This window comes from Gigantopelta aegis, chromosome 7 (genome assembly GCF_016097555.1).
Source record: "Gigantopelta aegis isolate Gae_Host chromosome 7, Gae_host_genome, whole genome shotgun sequence".
Classification (NCBI taxonomy): domain Eukaryota; kingdom Metazoa; phylum Mollusca; class Gastropoda; order Neomphalida; family Peltospiridae; genus Gigantopelta; species Gigantopelta aegis.
In genome coordinates, this window is record NC_054705.1 from 29,354,225 (window position 1) to 29,381,609 (window position 27,385).

At 37.0% G+C, this 27,385-nt stretch overlaps 1 protein-coding gene across 2 annotated transcripts in view; it reads left to right on the plus strand.

Moving 5' to 3' along the window:
- The window catches only part of LOC121377118 (replication factor C subunit 1-like), a 79,855-nt gene that overhangs the window by 37,597 nt on the left and 14,873 nt on the right, over nt 1–27,385 (plus strand). For both annotated transcript variants that reach the window (XM_041505004.1, XM_041505005.1), the window contains exons 11-21: nt 443–622; nt 2,306–2,416; nt 3,968–4,307; nt 5,152–5,261; nt 7,072–7,183; nt 8,309–8,541; nt 12,365–12,460; nt 13,904–14,002; nt 15,494–15,645; nt 17,396–17,513; nt 22,719–22,864. In XM_041505004.1, coding sequence (XP_041360938.1) covers nt 443–622; nt 2,306–2,416; nt 3,968–4,307; nt 5,152–5,261; nt 7,072–7,183; nt 8,309–8,541; nt 12,365–12,460; nt 13,904–14,002; nt 15,494–15,645; nt 17,396–17,513; nt 22,719–22,864 — 1,697 coding nt within the window. The remainder of the gene's footprint in view (nt 1–442; nt 623–2,305; nt 2,417–3,967; nt 4,308–5,151; nt 5,262–7,071; nt 7,184–8,308; nt 8,542–12,364; nt 12,461–13,903; nt 14,003–15,493; nt 15,646–17,395; nt 17,514–22,718; nt 22,865–27,385) is intronic.

Consider the following 27,385-nt stretch of genomic DNA (forward strand, 5'->3'; position numbering starts at 1 on the left):
CATAGCAGCTAATAATTCACAAGTATGTTATAGGAGTGAACTTAAAGTCTGTCTCAACCACTGACTTTTCTCAATGTTTAGTTATGATTCTATTAACATAGGACGGGACGTAGCTCAGTGGTAAAGCGTTCGCTTGATGCGTGGTCGATCTGGGATCGATTCCCTTCGATGGGCCCATTGGGCTATTTCTCGCTTTAGCCATTGCATCACGACTGGTATATCAAAGGCCGTGGTATGTGTTTCATTGACCATAACAATAGATATAGATGCATAGCTGTAATAATTCATATCCTGTTGTGACATCGGAAGTTGATATGTAGGTAAAAACCGATTATAACTAATGATCATTGATGAAATTCCAACCAAATGCCAGTACTAAGCTGAATAAAACCCCTATAAATTGGTTTGTTAATAATTTCCTCACTGTTTTTATTGATTGCAGGGTGCTGACAACTGTTTGGAGGATCTGACGTTTGTGATAACGGGAGTTCTGGAGTCATTAGAGAGAGACGAGGCAAAAAGTTTTGTCGAGAAGCATGGCGGCAAAGTGACGACGTCGCTGAGCAAGAAAACCAATTACCTTGTGGTTGGCCGAGACGCGGGGGAGAGCAAACTGGCTAAGGTGTCACTCCCTTACACTGTATTAAAATAATCATGAATTTCTTTCCAGGATGTAGCTCAGTCGTAGAGAGATATAATTTTTATTATATATATGAAAAATTAATTTTCAAAACCAGGGCAAACCTTACCCATTGCCATATTAGCCAATTGCTAATTTTCTTTATGCAAAATGGCTACACCATTTACAGAATTTTAATGGAGTGTTTGGCTGGTGAAATTTTCTTCAAAATACCACATTTTTATAATTTTAGAGGAAATACTCTACATACCGTTACCTGAAAATTGGCTAAACCAAAATTTGTTCAAGTGTCAGCCCTGCAAAACGTTATATGTCCATTGACATCTTTTTAAAAAAAATTGGTTTTGTTGCAACATAACATGATGTGTTAAACCACCTGATAATTATACTGTAATTTAGTAACAGATTTTTTAATTTTCATTTTATTCTTGAAATGGAAATCTTATTTAAATTATAATGTCTGCAAAATTTGTCTTATGAAATGTGTATCATTTTCATGTTTTAATATGGTTTCACTTGTGATCCTGTAGACATGGCATGAACCGCCATACAGACTGATAGAGTAGTTTAATACATATACAGAACTTCACATACGTTGTTTTCACTTCGTATTTATTTTGATCAAGAATATATACCACAAGATCGTGTAGTGGTCGAGTGGTGTGTTCTTGCACAAACTAAATTTGAGCAATAAATAGGATGCAAAAACAACATGTGAAGTTCTGTATTTATTACATACCTTCTTTTATTTTTTACAATTTTTTAATTTAACGTCATAAATACACTTTCTTAAATCTATTGATCAATCCTCCTTTTTTGGATTTCTTAAACGTTAAGAATTATAATCTGCGGCAATCTTGTGTAATGTTTCAAATACGATGTGACGTAATTTGTAAATCATACATAATGTAACTTGTAAATCATACATGACATCAGTAACAAAACGACGCTAACTCCAGTAAAAATAAAAAGGGAATTCCCCATTTACAATTCCGGTCCAGATCGCATATATATGTGTGATACACGATAAATTTATCACACTATTTGAAAATGTCTTTATCACTATAGTAAGATTGAATAGGTATGTAATACATATACAAAACTTTTCATATGTTGTTTTCACTTCCTATTTATTGCACAAGTTTATTTGGTGTAAGTGGTGTGTTCTTGCACAAACTAAATTTGAGCAATAAATAGGATGCAAAAACAACATGTGAAGTTCTGTATTTATTACATACCTTCTTTTATTTTTTACAATTTTTTAATTTAACGTCATAAATACACTTTCTTAAATCTATAAATCAATCCTCCTTTCATGGATTTACTTAACGTTAAGAATCATACTCTGCGGCAGCCTTGTGTAATGTTTCAAATACGATGTGACGTAATTTGTAAATCATATATGATGTCAGAAAATAAGTGGCGCTAACTCCAGTAAAAATAAAAAAGGGAATTCCCCATTCCGTTCCACAAAGCCCTAAGATCACCTTAAGTGCATATGTTAGCTGTGCATTTTTGGTGATCTTAGGGCTAAGATCGCTTCGTGGTATGGGGCCCTGATCACACATATGTGCGATTCAAGATAAATTTATCACAGTTTGGAAAATGTCTTTATCACTATAGTCCGATTGAATAGGCATGTAATACAAGGTTTTTCTGTTTCAGGCCACTCAGTTCAAAACCAAACAGATTGATGAAGACGGGTTGATAGAGCTTGTGAAAACTCTGCCCGGTAAGAAGTCCAAGTACGTGATAAAAGCTGAACAAGAAATGAAGGTAAGTTCTTTAAAATGGAACAATTCCACGTTACTATGACCGGCCTTGGTGGCGTCATGGTTAGGCCATCGGTCTACAGGCTGGTAGGCACTGGGTTTGGATCCCAGTCGAGGCATGGGATTTTTAATCCAGATACTGACTCAACAACCTGAGTGAGTGCTCTGCAAGGCTCAATGGGTAGGTGTAAACCACTTGCACCGACCAGTGATCCATAACTGGTTCAAAAAGGCCATGGTTTGTGCTATCCTGCCTGTGGGAAGCGCAAATAAAAGATCCCTTGCTGCCTGTCATAAAAGAGTAGCCTATGTGGCAACAGCGGGTTTCCTCTAAAAAACACTGTCAGAATGACCATATGTTTGACGTCCAATAGCCGATGATAAGATAAAAAATCAGTGTGCTCTAGTGGCGTCGTTAAATAAAACAAGCTTACTTTACTTTTCCACTTTACTATGCTTCTTCTGACATGGGGCGAGACGTAGACCAGTGGTAAAACGCTCGCTTGATGAGCTGTCAGTTTGGGATCGATCCCTGTTAGTGGGTCCATTGGGCTATTTCTCGCTCCAGCCAGTGCACCACGACTGGTATATCAAAGGCTATGGTATGTGCTGTCTTGTCTGTGGGATGGTGCATATAAAAGATCCCTTGCTGCTAATCGAAAAGAGTAGTTCATGAAGTGGTGACAGCAGGTTTCGTCACTCAATATCTGTGTGGTCCTTAACCATATGTCTGATGCCATATAACTGTAAATAAAATGTGTTGAGTGCATCGTTAAATAAAACATTTCCTTCCTTCCTTCTTCTGGCATGATGTTTCTGTGCTTCCCCTTTTTTACACTGTCACGTTTGTTATTTATTTAGTTCATGCTTTTCATGCATACAGGTACAGCCATCGAATTTCAGATCATCTTGTGTGGCTGTTTAAAACAAGTAAATATCCGATAATGATAAAAATGCTGGCATATTTTATGTGAAAATTAGTTTTTTTACCCTATAATGATAAAAATGCTGGCACAATTTATGTTAAAATTAGGGGTTTTACCCTATAATGTTAAAAATGGCGTCACAAATCAATTATGCAACAGCTTTTTACAGCAGCACTGCAGGTTGTCGTGGTAAATTTCGAGGACTGCTTATTATATGTATGTATCCAATAAGGATCAAGGATGTTTGTGTTTGTCGAGTGTATAACCCATCATGTGGTGTGATAACACTGTGGGTACTGCGGCTTCTATATATCCCAGACTGGGTGATACCAAAATCTTAGGTAACCGGAAGTCGGTTCATGCGAGTTTTACTTAGGTAACCGGAAGTCGGTTCATGCGAGTATTACTTAGGTTGTCAGTTGTATTTAATGCTGACCACAGTTTTTTCTGCCCCAGATTGGGCGGACATGCTCGAAACCTACGTGGTACATGAGCATGTTAAAGCCTTACCAGACCAGACCAGACCAGACCAGACCAGAGTTTTTGATTAAATACTGTTTGGTTTGCAGAGGCTAAACTGACATTCAGTACTTAATATGTAGTAATATATAATATACTTTGTCTTGCAGGAAAGTTCCAATGTAAAGAATACCAAAATGACTACATTAAAAAAGAAACTTTCTGACAGTTTTTCCCATGCAAAGGAAACTGACTTGAATTCAAATAGTATAAAATCTTCAAAATCGGGAACCGACATGAAATCACCAGATTCAGAAAGAACAGTCCAATCGAAATCTCCAGTTAAGTCTGGAGACGAATCAGGAGACAGTTTATTGTGGGTTGATAAGTACAAACCTGCAAATACAAACAAGATCATTGGTCAACAGGGAGACAAGAGCAACGCTAAGAAGCTTCTTCATTGGTTAAAATGTTGGCATAAAAACAGAGCAGCTGGAACAAAACCTGCAGGTATTGTTTTTGTCTGTGGTATTGGTTTAAGCAATATATAATAATAATAATTAATTAAATTTACAATATAACGTCATCTCATTGGTCCAGTCATAACAACATAAATTTGTTCATTTCTCAATAAACATAAAAATATTTTTCACATAATATTATGATTAAAAGAGTTTGTAGATGAAATGTTTATGAATCGTTCTAGAATAAAGAAACCGTAGCTTACAAAATTAATGTTTTGTTACTGTAATCAAATGGGCAAGAAAAAGAATCATTCACCATTGTGAGGTGTAGATAAGGCAATTCCAAACCTCGGGACAAAATGTTTTTGTAAATAAAAAAAAAAAAACATTGTGTCCCTCTGGTTGGAATTGTCTTATCTATACATCACAGTGGTGATAGATTCTATTAATCTACCATTTTGCACATGGCATTGGCCATACATTATAACAGAACCACCAGAAATAGCTTTGAAAAAAAAACTATGGTCAATTTACTTTTGGTTTTTCTGTGAGAAATACTTTAAAATGTTAAGTTGATTTTTGATTGATATTTATGCTTGACAATGTCAAAACATCGGAGTCATTTTAAGGAATTAATAACCGGTTGTAACAGTTAATTTAATAATAAGTTCATATTCATATTATGGCTCTACCTTTTCTCAGCATTAAGAGCCAGTATTTTGATAACATTAATAAATCCAAAGTTAAGTAATATCTCATTTTCTTTTACAATTTGAATTTTGTTTTTCGTTCTTTGCTGAAATACACCTTATAAGTAAGAGAGATTAGTGTGATGTTACATGTGACTGAGGGTAGTTTCAGTTTGTAATGTGAAGGTCTTTAATCTACAGGTCGTTTCTTTGGAGGGGGAGGAAAGGACGATGGGGGAGGGTACAAGGCTGCACTGCTGTCTGGTCCCCCCGGTATAGGCAAGACGACCACGGCGACTCTAGTGTGTCAGGTGAGTGATCAAATACACAATCTGGACATCTGTTCATGTATTACATGTAGCTCTATTCAGTGGTGGTCGGTCATTCAGTCCTTTTTTTCTTCTTCATACTTAAAGTTTGTTTTGTTTAACGACACCACTAGAGTGCATTGATTTATTAATCATCCAATAGCTGATGATTATGTACTCGATGTGCTCTAGTGCTGTCGTTAAACATTTGGTAATTTTGACATCTAGTCTTAGAGATGAAATCCACTACATTTTTCCATTATGTCATATCATAGAGCAAGCTGTTGTAGTGCACGCCTGTCATGGGTGCAGGTGTTGACTTCCACCAGCTCCTCCGTCCAGGACAGGACATTTTTCCTCTGGTAGCAAGTTTTTCCTTTGATAGCAAGGATCTTTTATATGCTATCCTGTCTGTGAGATGGTGCATATAAAAGATGATTTCATTAGTAACAAGGTGCACTGGGCAGAATGAGAAGTAAACCACTAGATTATGGTAGCCCCACTCCCATGGCTAGTGATATTCAGTGTTGGGCTAGTAAATAACTACTATATCTAGCCCGACGGCTAGTGGAAAAAAAACCCGTGTCAAATGCTACATTTAAGTCTTATTTTGTAAATATGAATATCATACCCCTTCTTTCCACCCCTAATCTAAGGGGGTTTAAGCTCTGTCTTCCTCTTTTAGGTAGGGCCTCCACGAGTCCAATATATTGGACTCGAGTACTCGAGGGTCAAACTCGACCCGGACCCGAGTACCCGACGCTTACACAAGATGATAATGAGACAAAGGAATATAACGTAAAATAGCATTATATAGCTTAATTCCAGCACTGAACATGAATGCCAAATCATGCCATTGTATTGCATTTAGAAACCCGTTGATACGTTCAGTATTGTGACGGACGAACGGATGGCCAGATTAAAAAAGAAACTAGCAAATAGTCATATAATTATCGTGTAACTTGTATTATCGCTGATTAGTTACTGCTGAACTAGTTGCTGTACATTGTCTCACTTGTACGGGTACTCGAGTCCTGTGAATGGACTCGAGTCTTTGCTAGACTCGACCCATGCCCGAATACTCGAGTACTCGTGGAGACCCTACTTTTAGGTGACATCTGATTATTACTATTAGTAAAATTGTATTTATTTAAAGTAGGGCTAGTGAATTTTTAATCATGGCTGGTACATTTTTTAAATCACTGATCCCAGAGCTAGTGGATTTAAGAACAATTCTAGAAGCCCAGAATAATCTCAGTGGACTCATTTTCTGATTGTTTTTTTTCCCCCTGTCCCAATCAGTGCACCACAACTGGTATATCAAAGGCCATGGTATATGCTATCCTGTCTGGGAAAGGTTTTTAATAATAAAAATATTGGGAATTATAAACCTTTTTCTTTTTTCATTCCATGAAAAATAATTACTGCATTTACATTTGCTTTATACTCACGTGGCTTGAGTATAATTGGTAACATTGTTAATACGGAGTTTTTACAAACCATTATGCAATTATAATGTAGCAACTAAAACTTTATGAAGATTACATGCTTTTGTCAAAAGTAAATAGTCATTTATAACAGAAAAAAGGGGAGGGTTTCTAGGTCCTATATAATCTTTGATATTTTGTGTTAACCTATTCTTGGCTTATCCAATGCCATGTTTGTAATGATGCCTGCTGCTTTGAGGTAACCGGTGCAAATTGCTGTAGGTGTCCACAACATCTTGATCTAAAATACATCATGCTGCATGTGAGTAATAATAAAACTGGTAACCGATTTCTAAAGCTGAAGTTGTGTGTTTATATAATTACAGGAAGCAGGTTTCTCGTACGTCGAACTGAATGCGTCTGACACGAGGTCTAAACGCAATCTACAGGAAGTGGTTGCGGAATCACTGAACAACACCACACTGGTGGACTTCATGGGTAAACTAATCAATCTCGTTATCATGTGACTGATTCACTTCATGGGTAAACTAATCAATCTCGTTATCATGTGACCCATTCACCTGATTCACTTCATGGGTAAACTAATCAATCTCGTTATCATGTCACCCATTCGACTGATTCACTTTATGGGTAAACTAATCAATCTCGATATCATGTGACCCATTCACCTGATTCACTTCATGGGTAAACTAATCAATCTCGATATCATGTGACCCATCATGTCACTCACACGTAACCCATTCAACTGATTCACTTCATGGATAAACTATTTCATGTCACTCACACGTAACCCATTCAACTTATGATTCACTTCAGGGTAAACTATTTAATGTCACTCACATGTAACCCATTCAACTGATTCACTTCATGGGTAAACTACTTAATGTCACTCACATGGTACCCATTCAACTTATGATTCACTTCAGGGGTAACCTATTTAATGTCGCTCACATGTAACCCATTCAACTGATTCACTTCATGGGTAAACTACTTAATGTCACTCACATGTAACCCATTTAACTTATGATTCACTTTATTGGTGAACTACTTAATGTCATTTTCATGTAACCCATTTGACTTATGATTCACTTCATGGGTAAACTACTTAATGTCACTCACATGTAACCCATTCAACATATAATTTCACTTCGTGGGTAAACTGCTTACATATAACCCATTCAAGTTATAATTTCACTTCATGGGTAAACTACTTTGTGTTACTTACATGTAAACCATTCAAGTTATAATTTCACTTTGTGGGTAAACTACTTAATGTCGCTTACCCATTCAACTCATGATGTGTCTCTCTCTCTCTCTCTCTCTCTCTCTCTCTCTCTCTCTCTCTCTCTCTCTCTCTCTCTCTCTCTCTCTCTCTCTCTCTCTCTCTCTCTCTGAACCAAGTTTTGAATTAACTAGTATTTTAAATATCAAACAGAGGTCCTTTAAAATCTGCTCAGGTGTTGTTAACAAATTTTCCTTTTTTCTCCTTGTGAAGAGGCTTTAATATAGGCCTACAGCCTGTTTGCCAGTGCTCTTCATTTATTTATGAAAATCCAGAATATATGAAAAGTGATAATAAAATTGAGATATTGCTGTTGTCAGGTGGTGGTGAGAGTGGGCGGGATGGCCGTCACCACTGTATCATCATGGATGAGGTGGATGGGATGGCGGGTAACGAGGACCGGGGCGGGCTCCAGGAGCTCGTGTCTCTCATCAAGTCATCCCGGATCCCCATCATCTGTATCTGTAACGACCGCAACAGCATGAAGATGAGGACCCTGTCAAACCACTGCTTCGACCTGCGCTTCTCTAAACCTCGTGTTGAGCAGATCAAGGTAACTAGAAACCTCACATTGAACAGATTATGGTAACTAGTAAACCTCACATTGAACAGATCACGGTAACTAGTAAACCTCACATTGAACAGATCACGGTAACTAGTAAACCTCACATTGAACAGATCAAGGTAACTAGTAAACCTCACATTGAACAGATCAAGGTAACTAGAAACCTCACATTGAACAGATCAAGGTACTTAGTAAACCTCACATTGAACAGATCAAGGTAACTAGTAAACCTCATTGAACAGATCAAGGTAACTAGTAAACCTCACATTGAACAGATCAAGGTAACTAGTAAACCTCACATTGAACAGATCAAGGTAACTAGTAAACCTCACATTGAACAGATCAAGGTAACTAGTAAACCTCACATTGAACAGATCACGGTAACTAGTAAACCTCACATTGAACAGATCAAGGTAACTAGTAAACCTCACATTGAACAGATCAAGGTAACTAGAAACCTCACATTGAACAGATCAAGGTACTTAGTAAACCTCACATTGAACAGATCAAGGTAACTAGTAAACCTCATTGAACAGATCAAGGTAACTAGTAAACCTCACATTGAACAGATCACGGTAACTAGTAAACCTCACATTGAACAGATCACGGTAACTAGTAAACCTCACATTGAACAGATCACGGTAACTAGTAAACCTCACATTGAACAGATCAAGGTAACTAGTAAACCTCACATTGAACAGATCAAGGTAACTAGTAAACCTCACATTGAACAGATCAAGGTACTTAGTAAACCTCACATTGAACAGATCAAGGTAACTAGTAAACCTCATTGAACAGATCAAGGTAACTAGTAAACCTCACATTGAACAGATCAAGGTAACTAGTAAACCTCACATTGAACAGATCAAGGTAACTAGTAAACCTCACATTGAACAGATCAAGGTAACTAGTAAACCTCACATTGAACAGATCAAGGTAACTAGTAAACCTCACATTGAACAGATCACGGTAACTAGTAAACCTCATTGAACAGATCAAGGTAACTAGTAAACCTCATTGAACAGATCAAGGTAACTAGTAAACCTCACATTGAACAGATCAAGGTAACTAGTAAACCTCACATTGAACAGATCACGGTAACTAGTAAACCTCACATTGAACAGATCAAGGTAACTAGTAAACCTCACATTGAACAGATCAAGGTAACTAGTAAACCTCACATTGAACAGATCAGGTAACTAGTAAACCTCACATTGAACAGATCAAGGTAACTAGTAAACCTCACATTGAACAGATCAAGGTAACTAGTAAACCTCACATTGAACAGATCAAGGTAACTAGTAAACCTCACATTGAACAGATCAAGGTAACTAGTAAACCTCACATTGAACAGATCAAGGTAACTAGTAAACCTCACATTGAACAGATCAAGGTAACTAGTAAACCTCACATTGAACAGATCAAGGTAACTAGTAAACCTCACATTGAACAGATCAAGGTAACTAGTAAACCTCACATTGAACAGATCAAGGTAACTAGTAAACCTCACATTGAACTGATCACGGTAACTAGTAAACCTCACATTGAACAGATCAAGGTAACTAGTAAACCTCACATTGAACAGATCAAGGTAACTAGTAAACCTCACATTGAACTGATCACGGTAACTAGTAAACCTCACATTGAACAGATCACAGTAACTAGTAAACCTCACATTGAACAGATCAAGGTAACTAGTAAACCTCACATTGAACTGATCACGGTAACTAGTAAACCTCACATTGAACAGATCAAGGTAACTAGTAAACCTCACATTGAACTGATCACGGTAACTAGTAAACCTCACATTGAACAGATCAAGGTAACTAGTAAACCTCACATTGAACAGATCAAGGTAACTAGTAAACCTCACATTGAACAGATCAAGGTAACTAGTAAACCTCACATTGAACAGATCACGGTAACTAGTAAACCTCACATTGAACAGATCAAGGTAACTAGTAAACCTCACATTGAACAGATCAAGGTAACTAGTAAACCTCACATTGAACAGATCAAGGTACTTAGTAAACCTCACATTGAACAGATCAAGGTAACTAGTAAACCTCATTGAACAGATCAAGGTAACTAGTAAACCTCACATTGAACAGATCACGGTAACTAGTAAACCTCACATTGAACAGATCAAGGTAACTAGTAAACCTCACATTGAACAGATCAAGGTAACTAGTAAACCTCACATTGAACAGATCAAGGTAACTAGTAAACCTCACATTGAACAGATCAAGGTAACTAGAAACCTCACATTGAACAGATCAAGGTACTAGTAAACCTCACATTGAACAGATCAAGGTAACTAGTAAACCTCACAGATCAAGGTAACTAGTAAACCTCACATTGAACAGATCAAGGTAACTAGTAAACCTCACATTGAACAGATCAAGGTAACTAGTAAACCTCACATTGAACAGATCAAGGTAACTAGTAAACCTCACATTGAACAGATCAAGGTAACTAGTAAACCTCACATTGAACAGATCACGGTAACTAGTAAACCTCACAGATCAAGGTAACTAGTAAACCTCAGAACAGATCAAGGTAACTAGTAAACCTCACATTGAACAGATCACGGTAACTAGTAAACCTCACATTGAACAGATCAAGGTAACTAGTAAACCTCACATTGAACAGATCAAGGTAACTAGTAAACCTCACATTGAACAGATCAAGGTAACTAGTAAACCTCACATTGAACAGATCAAGGTAACTAGTAAACCTCACATTGAACAGATCAAGGTAAACCTACATTGAACAGATAAACCTCACATTGAACAGATCAAGGTAACTAGTAAACCTCACATTGAACAGATCAAGGTAACTAGTAAACCTCACATTGAACAGATCAGGTAACTAGTAAACCTCACATTGAACAGATCAAGTAACTAGTAAACCTCACATTGAACAGATCAAGGTAACTAGTAACTAGTAAACCTCACATTGAACAGATCAAGGTAACTAGTAAACCTCGAACATTGAACAGATCAAGGTAACTAGTAAACCTCACATTGAACAGATCAAGGTAACTAGTAAACCTCACATTGAACAGATCAAGGTAACTAGTAAACCTCACATTGAACAGATCAAGGTAACTAGTAAACCTCACATTGAACAGATCACAGATCAAGGTAACTAGTAAACCTCACATTGTAACTAGTAAACCTCACATTGAACAGATCACGGTAACTAGTAAACCTCACATTGAACAGATCAAGGTAACTAGAAACCTCACATTGAACAGATCAAGGTAACTAGTAAACCTCACATTGAACAGATCAAGGTAACTAGTAAACCTCACATTGAACAGATCAAGGTAACTAGTAAACCTCACATTGAACAGATCAAGGTAACTAGTAAACCTCACATTGAACAGATCACGGTAACTAGTAAACCTCACATTGAACAGATCAAGGTAACTAGTAAACCTCACATTGAACAGATCAAGGTAACTAGTAAACCTCACATTGAACAGATCAAGGTAACTAGTAAACCTCACATTCAAGAACTGAACAGATCAAGGTAACTAGTAAACCTCACATTGAACAGATCAAGGTAACTAGTAAACCTCACATTGAACAGATCAAGGTAACTATTTATTATTTTTTCAGGTCATTGAGAATTGAAAATTTGTATAACCGATTTACCGGATATAAACAAAAATAAAATTGGGTAACTCATTTTCAATTTGCATGACATGTTGGTGGGCATACAAAGAGATTTGACTCTTTCGTAAATTTGAGAATTTTTGTCTGGCATTCAGTTTGACTATTTAATAATTTGCTTATTGTTTCAGGGAGCAATGATGTCGCTGGCATATAAAGAAGGTTTGACTATTTCACCCCCTGCTCTGAATGAGATCATTCTGGCAGCTAACCACGATATTAGACAGGTATGTAGTAGTTATACAGTTATGAAACCAAGTATTGTTTAATTCTGGTTCACATTCTAGTTGTATGTAGTAGTTATACATTTGTGAAACCAAGTATTGTTTAATTCTGGTTCACATTCTAATTGTATGTAGTAGTTAAACATTTGTGAAGCTAAGTATCGTGTAGTTCTGTTTTTACGACATAGTTGTATAATAAACATGCATCAAATTTGAAAATCAGTTTAGTTAGGAAATAAACATTTTGTGATTAAAAGTATAGTATAGCATTACAAGATAAATAATAGTAAAGAGAAATTACTCAAATATACTTTATCGCAGACTGCTCATGGAGATAATAAATAAACATTAAACTGTCAGTACTGGTGTCAGAGAGGGCAGAGACTTTTTGAAAATGTGTATTAACATATAGTCATAATTTTTAAAAGTACTTAGTAAAAATAACATCAGTTGACAGATTTCTAAAATATCACTGTGTCTGTAATTTAGTAGTACTTGGAAATTCTTTTATCTTATTCATTTTGCTGAAAGAAAATTAATTTATTAAGATATCCTAATGAAAAAAAGATGAGGGATAACATCAACACTAACAGAAAAGAGTGGCTGCAACCGATAGTGTCAGCAAGTTAGCAGTATTAGACCCTCCTCCCCCCCCCCCCCCCCCCCCCCCCCCCCTAAAAAAAAAAATCAGTCTCTGGTCAGACTTAAGTTCCAGAATTTTTCCTTCTTTCTTTTTTTTCTTTTCTTTTTTTTAAAGCATGGATTGCACATATTTAGGGTTTTTTATGTCATCGTCATCTGCCTCGGTCCATCCTCAATAGCCATGGTGCCCCCTCCTTTGCCTTGGTACCCCCTCCTTTGCCTTGGTGCCCCCTCCTTTGCCTTGGTGCCCCCTCCTTTGCCTTGGTACCCTAAATATTTTCCTTTACATTTTCCATATAGCCAAAGGCAATTTTTATGACTTTGACTTTGGCCACAAATGTTTTTGAAACAAGCCATGCTACTTGTTCAGATCAACAGGACCTGTTTTAGAGAGAAATTAAAGACAGCTAATGGTCCACACCAGCATATAGATGTTGCTTTATTAAAGCAAAATCTATATGCTGGCTTGGACCATTCACTTCTGGCAAAAATCAACGTTATACCGCGGGAAATTAAAAAAAAAAAAATTGATACGTGAGAGTCAAAATCGACAAGCGTGCTGACCAGACACCAGAAATTATTCGATTTAGCCTTACTGACATTGAATTCCACATTACTGACATTGAATTCCACATTAATGACATTGAATTCCACATTACTGACATTCATTCTCATTTTCCATCTCTTTATTTAGGCTGTTATTTTATGCTAAAAGTGAATTCAGTTAGGACTGCAATGTGTTCCCTTATTTCTTTCTCGTAATGTGCACATTTGACATTGAGAAAAGAGTTGTGTTTATTTCAGATAATTCACAACATGTCTGTGTGGAGTGCCACCAACAAACGGCTGACGTACGAACAAGCGAAATCCGACTCCGCGAAGGCACAGAAGGACACGAAGATGGTTGGTATCTGATCTGTGCAACTTTCAAGTTATTATCAAAACATTATTATTATTATTATTGTTATACACCCGTGTAAGAGATGACCCATTGCAGATTAAGAGAATCCTTCATATGTGTCCATGTGGGACAGGGCTATTCCACCCGAGGGTACATATGTGTCCATGTGGGACAGGGCTATTCCACCCGAGGGTACATAATTAGAACACATTGATTAATTAATCATCGGCTATTGGATGTCAACCATTTGGTATTTCTGACTCGTAGTCATCAGAGGAAACCTGCTACATTTTTCTTAATGCAGCAAGCGATCTTTTATATGCATTTTTCCACAGACGGGGCAGGACGTAGCCCAGTGGTAAAGTGTTCACTTGATGCACGGTCGGTCTGGGATCGATCTCCGTCGGTGGACCCATTGGGTTATTTCTCGTTCCAGCCAGTGCTCCACAACTGGTGTAACAAAGGCCATGGTATGTACTATCCTGTCTGTGGGATGGTGCATATAAAAGATCCCTTGCTGCCAATCGAAAAGTGTAGCCCATGAAGTGTCGACAGCGGGTTTCCTCTGTCAATACCTGTGTGATCCGTAACCATATGTCCGACGCCATATAACCATAAATAAGATGTGTTGAGTGCGTCATTAAATAAAACATTTCCTTCCTTCCTTCCAAGTTATTAACAAAATATTATTATTATTATTATTGTTATACACCCTTGTAAGAGATGACCCATTGTAGATTAATATTGTCTTCAACATATCTTCGAGATAATTTTTGAAGACTTGTGACTGGTTGCTGCATGGTGATGAACCGGTTACTGGAGCCATAAAATAAAATATGGCCGTGTGAAATTGATTGTCCTGTGATGTGCAGTTAAGCTGAAACTGATTACTGTGTGATGCAGATGTCTGCCGCAAATATCTTTTAGTTAAGAAAGATGTGTACATTTATTTCAAACCTTGTTTTTAAGGATAAGTAAGAAATAGAATACTACATTAGAGCATATTGATTAATTAATCATCGACTTTTGGATGTCAAACATTTGGTAATTCTGACACGTATCATCAGAGAAAACCCGCTGCATTTTTCTATGAGCAACATGGGATCTTTTATATGTGCACTTTCCCACAGACAGGACAGCACATACCACAGCCTTTGACCATTGTGGTGCACTGGTTGGAACGAGAAAAACCCCAATGAGTTGAATGGATCCACAGTGGTGGTTCGATCCTGTGATGCAAGCTCCTCAGGCGAGCACTCAACCGACTGAGCTAAATCCCATTTCTTGTTCCAGGGTCCATTTGATGTTTGTCGTAAAGTGTTTGCCACAGACAGGACAGCACATACCACGGCCTTTGACCATTGTGGTGCACTGGTTGGAACGAAAAAAAAACCAATAAGTTGAATGGATCCACAGTGGTGGTTTGATCCTGTGATGCAAGCTCCTCAGGCGAGCACTCAACCGACTGAGCTAAATCCCATTTCTTGTTCCAGGGTCCATTTGATGTTTGTCGTAAAGTGTTTGCCAGTGACGAGAGTTCGAAGATGACGTTAAACGACAAGTCTGATCTCTTCTTTCACGACTACAGTATAGCTCCATTGTTCGTGCAGGAGAACTACATCTATGTTAACCCGTTCGCAGCACGGTATGTCTAACAAGTCGTGTACATTTGAGAACGTAGTCATTTGAGACAGGTTTAGAAAGTTCATACATTGAAAACAGCCCAGTTAAAATTCTTAGAGACCAAGAGATAGTAAGCGACTGACAAAGATTTCCTTATTATACTGATGGGGAAGAAAAAGGAAAAAAAGAAATAGTAACTACAACCTAAACGCCTGTCCATATAGTGTCAGGAAATGTTCTGTGTTACTGATATTCAATCTCACATTACTAACCTTCTGTGTATTTTAAGCAGATATTACTATCCTGGTGGTGAATTAAATTTGGTTTACAATATTATTAACATTCTGTGTATTTTAAGCAGACATTACTATCCTGGTGGTGAATTAAATTTGGTTTACAGTATTATTAACATTCTGTGTATTTTAAGCAGACATTACTATCCTAGTGGTGAATTAAATTTGGTTTACAATATTATGTGTTTCCTTATTTCATTCCATCTGTATATTAATAATTTAATAATAATGGCCAGGAAATAAATATTTGATGTCTAACATTTGGTTATTTTGACAAAAAGAGATATAGCCACCCCTTTTTAGCTAAAGCCAGTGTTTGAGATTAATGGTATCCCAATATCCCAAGGATGCCAGAATTTAATTTTGGATACCAGACTTCAAGAACCCAAGTATCCCATCGGGATACCATATAATGTTATTGTTTTTTTTAATTCTGCGTTTTTATTTTTCGCTGAAACAATGAAAGTCGTCATTTACTGGTTAAGTTAATTAACAGTATTTACCCAGACTAATGCTATGCCATAACAATATCTCCCCCAACTCGTACCCAGTCTAATGCTATGCCGTAACAATATCTCCCCCAACTCGTACCCAGTCTAATGCTATGCCGTAACAATATCTCCCCCAACTCATACCCAGTCTAATGCTACACTGGAGCAATAGCAGCGTAGCAATAGACTGGGAGCTGCTAAGTCGCTATTTTTTTTGTTGGATATTTCCTCCCTTCAAAATTTTATTGGAGATATTGATTCCACATCTGCAGAAAATTGATACAGGTAGGTTTATCATTAATAATGTCAGAAACACTTATAAATTACTGCTAAATATTAATTTATGTTAGTATTATTCAAAAACAGATTCTGTTTGATTGCAAATTTCACAAATTCTGCAATTGCGATTGCGGTGTTGCAATAGACTGGGAACGAGAACAGTGTCAACCAAGTTTGTTACGAAGTTATTTATGAATTTCATTTAAGTGGGATACTAAATTGTCAGGTGGGATACCAGATTTTGAAATGTTAGTATCCAAATGGGATACTGCCCAAATTTTTTAATCTCGAACACTGGAAGCTATATACATAGCCGCCATGTCTATAGCTATTTCTGTAACAAATATGGTAACCTCCATTATGGTTGTATATATAGAATTCATCTTTGTATGCAATATTTAATACAATGTGTGCACGGTAGTCGACTGGACTGGAGTGTAAAAAGATCCTTGCGAAGTGCAGCATCATACAAAGATTGCGGTTGGCAGTGCAGATGAAATAAGGAGAACTGGTCAGAATGTTCGGACACTATTATAAATTTTGTTTTCAAAATTTTAATTAGCGATACTCCTAGTCAGTCATTAAAAATTGATTAGCAACTACTGTTTAATGTTTTAAAACTTACATAGTAAATTGCAATGTGATACTGAACAAAATGTTCCCTGTTATGTTATTAATAAATGACCGGTTTGAACTGCTTTACTTTCAGAGGGAACACTAGCAAGCATCTGTCATTGCTGGCGAGAACTGCTGAGAGTATTTGTGACGGTGACCTCGCTGACAGACTCATTCGTTCTGCCAGTAACTGGAATCTGTTACCTACCCAGGTACACTGCTTAACCTTCTGACTACTGCAGGCGAGATATCTCGCCGACGTCACGCCAGTCGACATACTGTACACTGTATACAGTGCATTCTCCAATTTTGCACACGACACTCACCGGAAACAATTTATTAACAGGAAACAAAAGACTTCCTGTGTCTTTAAAATTAGATTTTTCACTGTAAAATAGCTTGAAATTTGGTTTTCGGCAAGTAATTTCGCTTGACAACAATGGCGGCATGTCGCGGTCATTTTCAGGGATCAATAGCTGATTGTGACAGCTAATTTGATAATACATTTGATCGTTTTACCAACAACAAAAATCACCAAATACTGGGATATGAATCTTAGTTCGTTTTAAAAAAATATTCTGGTCAGAAAGCCACTGTTATTGGGAATAATGGACATAAATACTGGACAGCTGGCCACAAATGCCTGTCAGTAAACGCAACTTTTAATTTTTTTTGCCTAATTTTAATCAGCAATAACTGATCTAAAATAACATAAAAATTAGAAAAATACATGAAAATAATACTTACCGATTCAAATATGAACTTTATTAAATGTATTTATAAAACATTTAAGTGAATATATGTGAGTAAAAATTATAAACTTGTACCCACTCAAGGTGGTTTTTGCCAAAAATTAATCCAGTAGTCTAAAGGTTAAACAGGCCATGGAACATTGTGACAGTCACAATTTCGTTCACCCAACGCTCGCCTAAGTGTAGTTGTGTAACCCTTCGTTCACCCAATGCTCACCTAAGTGTAGTTTCATGTAACCCATCGTTAACCCAACACTCTTCTAAGTGTAGTTTCATGTAACCCATCGTTAACCCAACGCTCACCTAAGTGTAGTTTCATGTAACCCATCGTTAACCCAACACTCTTCTAAGTGTAGTTTTGTTTAACCTTTCGTTCACCCAACGCTCGCCTAAGTGTAGTTTTGTGTAACCCTTCGTTTACCCAATGCTCGCCTAAGTGTAGTTTTGTGTAACCCATCGTTAACCCAACACTCTTCTAAGTGTAGTTTCATGTAACCCATCGTTAACCCAACGCTCACCTAAGTGTAGTTTCATGTAACCCTTCGTTAACCCAACACTCTTCTAAGTGTAGTTTTGTTTAACCTTTCGTTCACCCAACGCTCGCCTAAGTGTAGTTTTGTGTAACCCTTCGTTTACCCAATGCTCGCCTAAGTGTAGTTTTGTGTAACCCTTCGTTCACCCAACACTTGCCTAAGTGTAGTTTCGTGGAACCCTTCGTTCACCTAATGCTCGCCTAAGTGTAGTTTCATGTAACCCATCGTTAACCCAACACTCTTCTAAGTGTAGTTTCATGTAACCCATCGTTAACCCAATGCTCACCTAAGTGTAGTTTCATGTAACCCTTCGTTCACCCAACGCTCACCTAAGTGTAGTTTCATGTAACCCATCGTTCACCCAACACTCTTCTAAGTGTAGTTTCATGTAACCCATCGTTAACCCAACACTCTTCTAAGTGTAGTTTCATGTAACCCATCGTTAACCCAACACTCTTCTAAGTGTAGTTTCATGTAACCCATCGTTAACCCAACGCTCTTCTAAGTGTAGTTTCATGTAACCCATCGTTCACCCAACGCTCACCTAAGTGTAGTTTCATGTAACCCATCGTTAACCCAACCCTCTTCTAAGTGTAGTTTCATGTAACCCTTCGTTCACCCAACGCTCACCTAAGTGTAGTTTCATGTAACCCATCGTTAACCCAACGCTCACCTAAGTGTAGTTTCATGTAACCCATCGTTAACCCAACGCTCACCTAAGTGTAGTTTCATGTAACCCTTCGTTCACCCAACGCTCACCTAAGTGTAGTTTCATGTAACCCATCGTTAACCCAACACTCTTCTAAGTGTAGTTTTGTGTAATCATTCGTTCACCCAACGCTCACCTAAGTGTAGTTTCGTGTAACCCATCGTTAAAACGCTCGCCTAAGTGTAGTTTCATGTAACCCATCGTTCACCCAACGCTCACCTAAGTGTAGTTTCATGTAACCCATCATTAACCCAACACTCTTCTAAGTGTAGTTTCATGTAACCCATCGTTAACCCAACACTCTTCTAAGTGTAGTTTCATGTAACCCATCGTTAACCCAACGCTCACCTAAGTGTAGTTGTGTAAACCATCGTTCACCCAACGCTCGCCTAAGTGTAGTTTCATGTAATCCTTCGTTCACCCAACGCTCACCTAAGTGTAGTTTCATGTAACCCATCGTTAACCCAACACTCTTCTAAGTGTAGTTTCATGTAACCCATCGTTAACCCAACACTCTTCTAAGTGTAGTTTCATGTAACCCATCGTTAACCCAACACTCTTCTAAGTGTAGTTTCATGTAACCCATCGTTCACCCAACGCTCACCTAAGTGTAGTTTCATGTAACCCATCGTTAACCCAACACTCTTCTAAGTGTAGTTTCATGTAACCCTTCGTTAACCCAACACTCTTCTAAGTGTAGTTTCATGTAACCCTTCGTTCACCCAACGCTCACCTAAGTGTAGTTTCATGTAACCCATCGTTAACCCAACACTCTTCTAAGTGTAGTTTCATGTAACCCATCGTTAACCCAACGCTCTTCTAAGTGTAGTTTCATGTAACCCTTCGTTCACCCAACACTCACCTAAGTGTAGTTTCATGTAACCCATCGTTAACCCAACACTCTTCTAAGTGTAGTTTCATGTAACCCATCGTTAACCCAACGCTCTTCTAAGTGTAGTTTCATGTAAACCCATTGTTAACCCAACACTCTTCTAAGTGTAGTTTCATGTAACCCATCGTTCACCCAACGCTCACCTAAGTGTAGTTTCATGTAACCCATCGTTAACCCAACACTCTTCTAAGTGTAGTTTCATGTAACCCATCGTTAACCCAACGCTCACCTAAGTGTAGTTTCATGTAACCCATCGTTAACCCAACGCTCACCTAAGTGTAGTTTCATGTAACCCATCGTTAACCCAACGCTCACCTAAGTGTAGTTTCATGTAACCCTTCGTTCACCCAACGCTTGCCTAAGTGTAGTTTCATGTAACCCATCGTTCACCCAACGCTCGCCTAAGTGTAGTTTCATGTAACCCTTCGTTCACCCAACGCTCACCTAAGTGTAGTTTCATGTAACCCATCGTTAACCCAACACTCTTCTAAGTGTAGTTTCATGTAACCCATCGTTAACCCAACACTCTTCTAAGTGTAGTTTCATGTAACCCATCGTTAACCCAACACTCTTCTAAGTGTAGTTTCATGTAACCCATCGTTAACCCAACACTCTTCTAAGTGTAGTTTCATGTAACCCATCGTTCACCCAACGCTCACCTAAGTGTAGTTTCATGTAACCCTTCGTTCACCCAACGCTCACCTAAGTGTAGTTTCATGTAACCCTTCGTTCACCCAACGCTCACCTAAGTGTAGTTTCATGTAACCCATCGTTAACCCAACACTCTTCTAAGTGTAGTTTCATGTAACCCATCGTTAACCCAACGCTCACCTAAGTGTAGTTTCATGTAACCCATCGTTCACCCAACGCTCGCCTAAGTGTAGTTTCATGTAACCCATCGTTAACCCAACGCTCGCCTAAGTGTAGTTTTGTGTAATCATTCGTTCACCCAACGCTCGCCTAAGTGTAGTTTTGTGTAACCCTTCGTTCACCCAACGCTCGCCTAAGTGTAGTTTTGTTTAACCTTTCGTTCACCCAACGCTCGCCTAAGTGTAGTTTTGTGTAACCCTTCGTTTACCCAATGCTCGCCTAAGTGTAGTTTTGTGTAACCCTTCGTTCACCCAACACTTGCCTAAGTGTAGTTTCGTGGAACCCTTCGTTCACCTAATGCTCGCCTAAGTGTAGTTTCGTGGAACCCTTCGTTCACCCAACGTTCGCCTAAGTGTAGTTTCGTGGAACCCTTCGTTCACCTAATGCTCGCCTAAGTGTAGTTTCGTGGAACCATTCGTTCACCTAATGCTCGCCTAAGTGTAGTTTCGTGGAACCCTTCGTTCACCTAATGCTCGCCTAAGTGTAGTTTCGTGGAACCCTTCGTTCACCTAATGCTCGCCTAAGTGTAGTTTCGTGGAACCCTTCGTTCACCCAACGTTCGCCTAAGTGTAGTTTCGTGGAACCCTTCGTTCACCTAATGCTCGCCTAAGTGTAGTTTCGTGGAACCCATTTTTGTTCCTGCATTTAATTTAGGACATAATATACATGGTCATAATTCATTTTGCAAAAAAAAATAATTAAAAAACAAATTGTTTTGCGTATCCCACAAATAGAGGAAAGCTTGAAACACTCACTAATTGCAACACTTAATTTATTAGTTTATAAACTTTATTGCAGACTTCACAGGGAGATAATAAATTAATAATTTACAAAATGTTACTGATTGCTCTACTGTACACAGTTCAGCAACATGTAAATGCTTATTTTATTAGTGTTAGGATTTGCACTAGTGGTGTTGTTAATAACAAGTGTAACGACGTAATTTTGGGAAGCGACGTCATAACATGACATTGCTTCTCAAGTCCTAGCTCAGACTGCATTTGAGATATGACGTCATTTCGTCGTCACCTAATTGTGTCTTAAACATTTTGAGTTGGATCTTAATATTCATAAAGAAAACAATAGTAATAATATTATCATATTATATGGATAATAAAATAATTATTACACTCGCGTGTGTGTCGTACTGATTTTATGAAACTTGCTCGTATAATAATCTCTATTTATTACACACCAGTGTAAGATATTGCTCATGTCATAACAATCACTTCTTATTTGACTAATATTGGCATGGTGTAGATCACTTGCTGGCCCAATTCGTAGAAAAACAACGTGTTGGCATCGACATTTGCTTACTTCTGCATTGAGGCTTATTTGCAGTCGGTTTGTAATAAATAAATCTGACTTGCTTTAGCTCCTATGACAGGCAAGCTCATTTAGTATTCTTTAGGTATTATTATACATTTTATTGCTTAAATAATACACTTTTTATATTTCCCATATAATCTATTTTACCAACCATTAATTTGTTCTTTACAGTATAAAATGTTGTATTTCTTCACAGTACAAACTTGTATTTTGTTTTTCACAGTTCAGACTTTATTTTTTATTCTATAAGATACTTATTTTTTCTTCATACACTTTTTTTCATGATACAAATTGGTATCTTCTTCACAGTACAAATTGTTGTGTATTTGCAGGCTATGTTTGCGAGTGTGATTCCCGGGCAGTACATGTGTGGAGGTATATCACAGATGGTGCAGTTTCCGAGCTGGCTGGGCAAGAACTCCACGCGGACAAAGAACGACCGCATACTACAGGAACTGAGGGGTCACATGTGTCTCAAGTAGGTCATACTAAAAAAGAAAGAAAGAAATGTTTTATGTAACAATGCACTTAACACATTTTATTTACGGTTATATGGCGTCAGACATATGGTTAAGGAACACACAGATATTGAGGGAGGAAACTATTTTTCGATTAGCAGCAAGGGTTCTTTTATATGCACCATCCCACAGACAGGGTAGTACATACCACAGCCTTTGATATACCAGTCGTGGTACATTGGCTGGAATGAGAAATAGCCCAATGGGCCCATTGACTGGGATTGATCCCAGACCGACCGCGCATCGAGCGAGCGCTGTACCACTGGGCTACATCCTATCCCCTAGGTCACACTAGAAACGACCTTAAAGTTTATTTTGTTCAACAACACCACTAGAGCACATTGATTTCTTAACCATTGGCTAATGAATGTCAAACATTTGGTAATTTTGACTTATAGTCTTAGAGAGGAAACCTGCAAAATGTTTCCATTAGTAGCAAGGGATCGTTTATATACACTACCCGATAGCCAGGATAGCAGATACCATGGCTATTTTTTGGATTTGGATATAATAAGGACAAAAATAAGTATAAATAAAAATAAAATGCCATGAGATAATTGATTTGAAATTTTGTGTATATCTTTATGATGTACTAATACTGATCAAGTTTGACTTTCATGGTAATTTACTAATTTTTCATAGAGTTATGGCCCTTGAAGTTACGAGAAATGATATTTTTTTGGGCCCTGTAGGGGACATGTATTGTTTTAGCAGTATTCTCAGAATATCAGGCTTAGTTTAATGAGTTCTTAACTGCATTATATCAGGTTTAGCAGTATTCTCAGAATATCAGGCTTAGTTTAATGAGTTCTTAACTGCATTATATCAGGTTTAGCAGTATTCTCAGAATATCAGGCTTCGTTTAATGAGTTCTTAACTGCCTTATATCAGGTTTAGTTTAATGAGTTCTTAACTGCATTATATCAGGCTTAGTTTAATGAGTTCTTAACTGCATTATATCAGGTTTAGTTTAATGAGTTCTTAACTGCATTATATCAGGCTTAGTTTAATGAGTTCTTAACTGCATTATATCAGGCTTAGTTTAATGAGTTCTTAGCTGCGTTATATCAGGTTTAGTTTAATGAGTTCTTAACTGCCTTATATCAGGCTTAGTTTAATGAGTTCTTAACTGCGTTATATCAGGCTTAGTTTAATGAGTTTTTAATGCATTATATCAGGCTTAGTTTAATGAGTTCTTAACTGCCTTATATCAGGCTTAGTTTAATGAGTTCTTAACTGCGTTATATCAGGCTTAGTTTAATGAGTTTTTAATGCATTATATCAGGCTTAGTTTAATGAGTTTTTAATGCATTATATCAGGCTTAGTTTAATGAGTTCTTACCTGCGTTATATCAAGCTTAGTTTAATGAGTTCTTAACTGCATTATATCAGGTTTAGTTTAATGAGTTCTTAACTGCGTTATATCAAGCTTAGTTTAATGAGTTCTTAGCTGCCTTATATCAGGCTTAGTTTAATGAGTTCTTACCTGCGTTATATCAGGCTTAGTTTAATGAGTTCTTAACTGCATTATATCAGGTTTAGTTTAATGAGTTCTTAGCTGCATTATATCAGGCTTAGTTTAATGAGTTTTTAATGCATTATATCAGGCTTAGTTTAATGAGTTCTTACCTGCGTTATATCAGGCTTATTTTAATGAGTTCTTAGCTGCGTTATATCAGGCTTAGTTTAATGAGTTCTTAGCTGCTTTATATCAGGCTTAGTTTAATGAGTTCTTAGCTGCATTATATCAGGTTTAGTTTAATGAGTTCTTAGCTGCATTATATCAGGCTTAGTTTAATGAGTTCTTAACTGCATTATATCAGGCTTAGTTTAATGAGTTCTTAACTGCCTTATATCAGGCTTAGTTTAATGAGTTCTTAACTGCATTATATCAGGCTTAGTTTAATGAGTTCTTAACTGCATTATATCAGGCTTAGTTTAATGAGTTCTTAACTGCATTATATCAGGCTTAGTTTAATGAGTTCTTAACTGCATTATATCAGGCTTAGTTTAATGAGTTCTTAACTGCCTTATATCAGGCTTAGTTTAATGAGTTCTTAACTGCATTATATCAGGCTTAGTTTAATGAGTTCTTAACTGCCTTATATCAGGCTTATTTTAATGAGTTTTTAATGCATTATATCAGGCTTAGTTTAATGAGTTCTTACCTGCGTTATATCAGGCTTAGTTTAATGAGTTCTTAGCTGCGTTATATCAGGCTTAGTTTAATGAGTTCTTAGCTGCGTTATATCAGGCTTAGTTTAATGAGTTCTTAACTGCATTATATCAGGCTTAGTTTAATGAGTTCTTAACTGCATTATATCAGGCTTAGTTTAATGAGTTCTTAGCTGCATTATATCAGGTTTAGTTTAATGAGTTCTTAACTGCATTATATCAGGCTTAGTTTAATGAGTTCTTAACTGCATTATATCAGGCTTAGTTTAATGAGTTCTTAACTGCATTATATCAGGCTTAGTTTAATGAGTTTTTAATGCATTATATCAGGCTTAGTTTAATGAGTTCTTAACTGCATTATATCAGGCTTAGTTTAATGAGTTCTTAACTGCATTATATCAGGCTTAGTTTAATGAGTTCTTAACTGCATTATATCAGGCTTAGTTTAATGAGTTCTTAACTGCCTTATATCAGGCTTAGTTTAATGAGTTTTTAATGCATTATATCAGGCTTAGTTTAATGAGTTCTTACCTGCGTTATATCAGGCTTAGTTTAATGAGTTCTTAGCTGCGTTATATCAGGCTTAGTTTAATGAGTTCTTAACTGCATTATATCAGGCTTAGTTTAATGAGTTCTTAACTGCGTTATATCAGGCTTAGTTTAATGAGTTCTTAGCTGCGTTATATCAGGTTTAGTTTAATGAGTTCTTAACTGCATTATATCAGGCTTAGTTTAATGAGTTCTTAGCTGCATTATATCAGGTTTAGTTTAATGAGTTCTTAACTGCATTATATCAGGCTTAGTTTAATGAGTTCTTAACTGCATTATATCAGGCTTAGTTTAATGAGTTCTTAACTGCATTATATCAGGCTTAGTTTAATGAGTTTTTAATGCATTATATCAGGCTTAGTTTAATGAGTTCTTAACTGCATTATATCAGGCTTAGTTTAATGAGTTCTTAACTGCATTATATCAGGCTTAGTTTAATGAGTTCTTAACTGCATTATATCAGGCTTAGTTTAATGAGTTCTTAACTGCCTTATATCAGGCTTAGTTTAATGAGTTCTTAGCTGCCTTATATCAGGCTTAGTTTAATGAGTTCTTAGCTGCGTTATATCAGGCTTAGTTTAATGAGTTCTTAGCTGCGTTATATCAAGCTTAGTTTAATGAGTTCTTAACTGCGTTATATCAGGCTTAGTTTAATGAGTTCTTAACTGCGTTATATCAGGTTTAGTTTAATGAGTTCTTAACTGCATTATATCAGGCTTAGGGACGAGACGTAGCCCAGTGGTAAAGCGTTTGCTTGATTCGCGGTCGGTTTGGGATTGATCCCCGTCGGTGGGCCCATTGGGCTATTTCTCGCTCCAGCCAGTGCACCACGACTGGTACATCAAAGGCCGTGGTATGTGCTATCCTGTCTATGGGATGGTGCATATAAAAGATCCCTTGCTGCCAGTCGAAAAGAGCAGCCCATGAAGTGGCGACAGCGGGTTTCCTCCTTCAATATCTGTGTGGTCCTTAACCATATGTTTGATGCCATATAACCGTAAATAAAATGTGTTGAGTGTGTTATTAAATAAAACATTTCCTTCCTTATATCAGGTTTAGTTCAGTGGGTTTGTGTTTGCAGAACATCAGGTTTATTTAATGTGTTTATATTTGCAGAACGTCAGGTTTATTTAATGTGTTTATATTTGCAGAACGTCAGGTTTATTTAATGTGTTTATATTTGCAGGATGTCAGGTTTATTTAATGTGTTTATATTTGCAGAACATCAGGTTTATGTTTATATTTGCAGGATGTCAGGTTTATTTAATGTGTTTATATTTGCAGGATGTTAGGTTTATTTAATGTGTTTATATTTGCAGAACATCAGGTTTATTTAATGTGTTTATATTTGCAGGATGTCAGGTTTAGTTTAATGTGTTTATATTTGCAGGATGTCAGGTTTATTTAATGTGTTTATATTTGCAGGATGTCAGGTTTAGTTTAATGTGTTTATATTTGCAGGATGTCAGGTTTAGTTTAATGTGTTTATATTTGCAGGATGTCAGGTTTATTTAATGTGTTTATATTTGCAGGATGTCAGGTTTAGTTTAATTGTTTATATTTGCAAGATATTAGGTTTAGTTTAATGTGGTTATATTTGCAAAATAACAGGTTTAGTTTAATGTGGTTATATTTGCAAAATAACAGGTTTAGTGTACTGTGTTTATATTTGCAAAATATCAGGTTTAGTTTAATGTGGTTATATTTGCAAAATAACAGGTTTAGTTTAATTGTTTATATTTGCAAGATATCAGGTT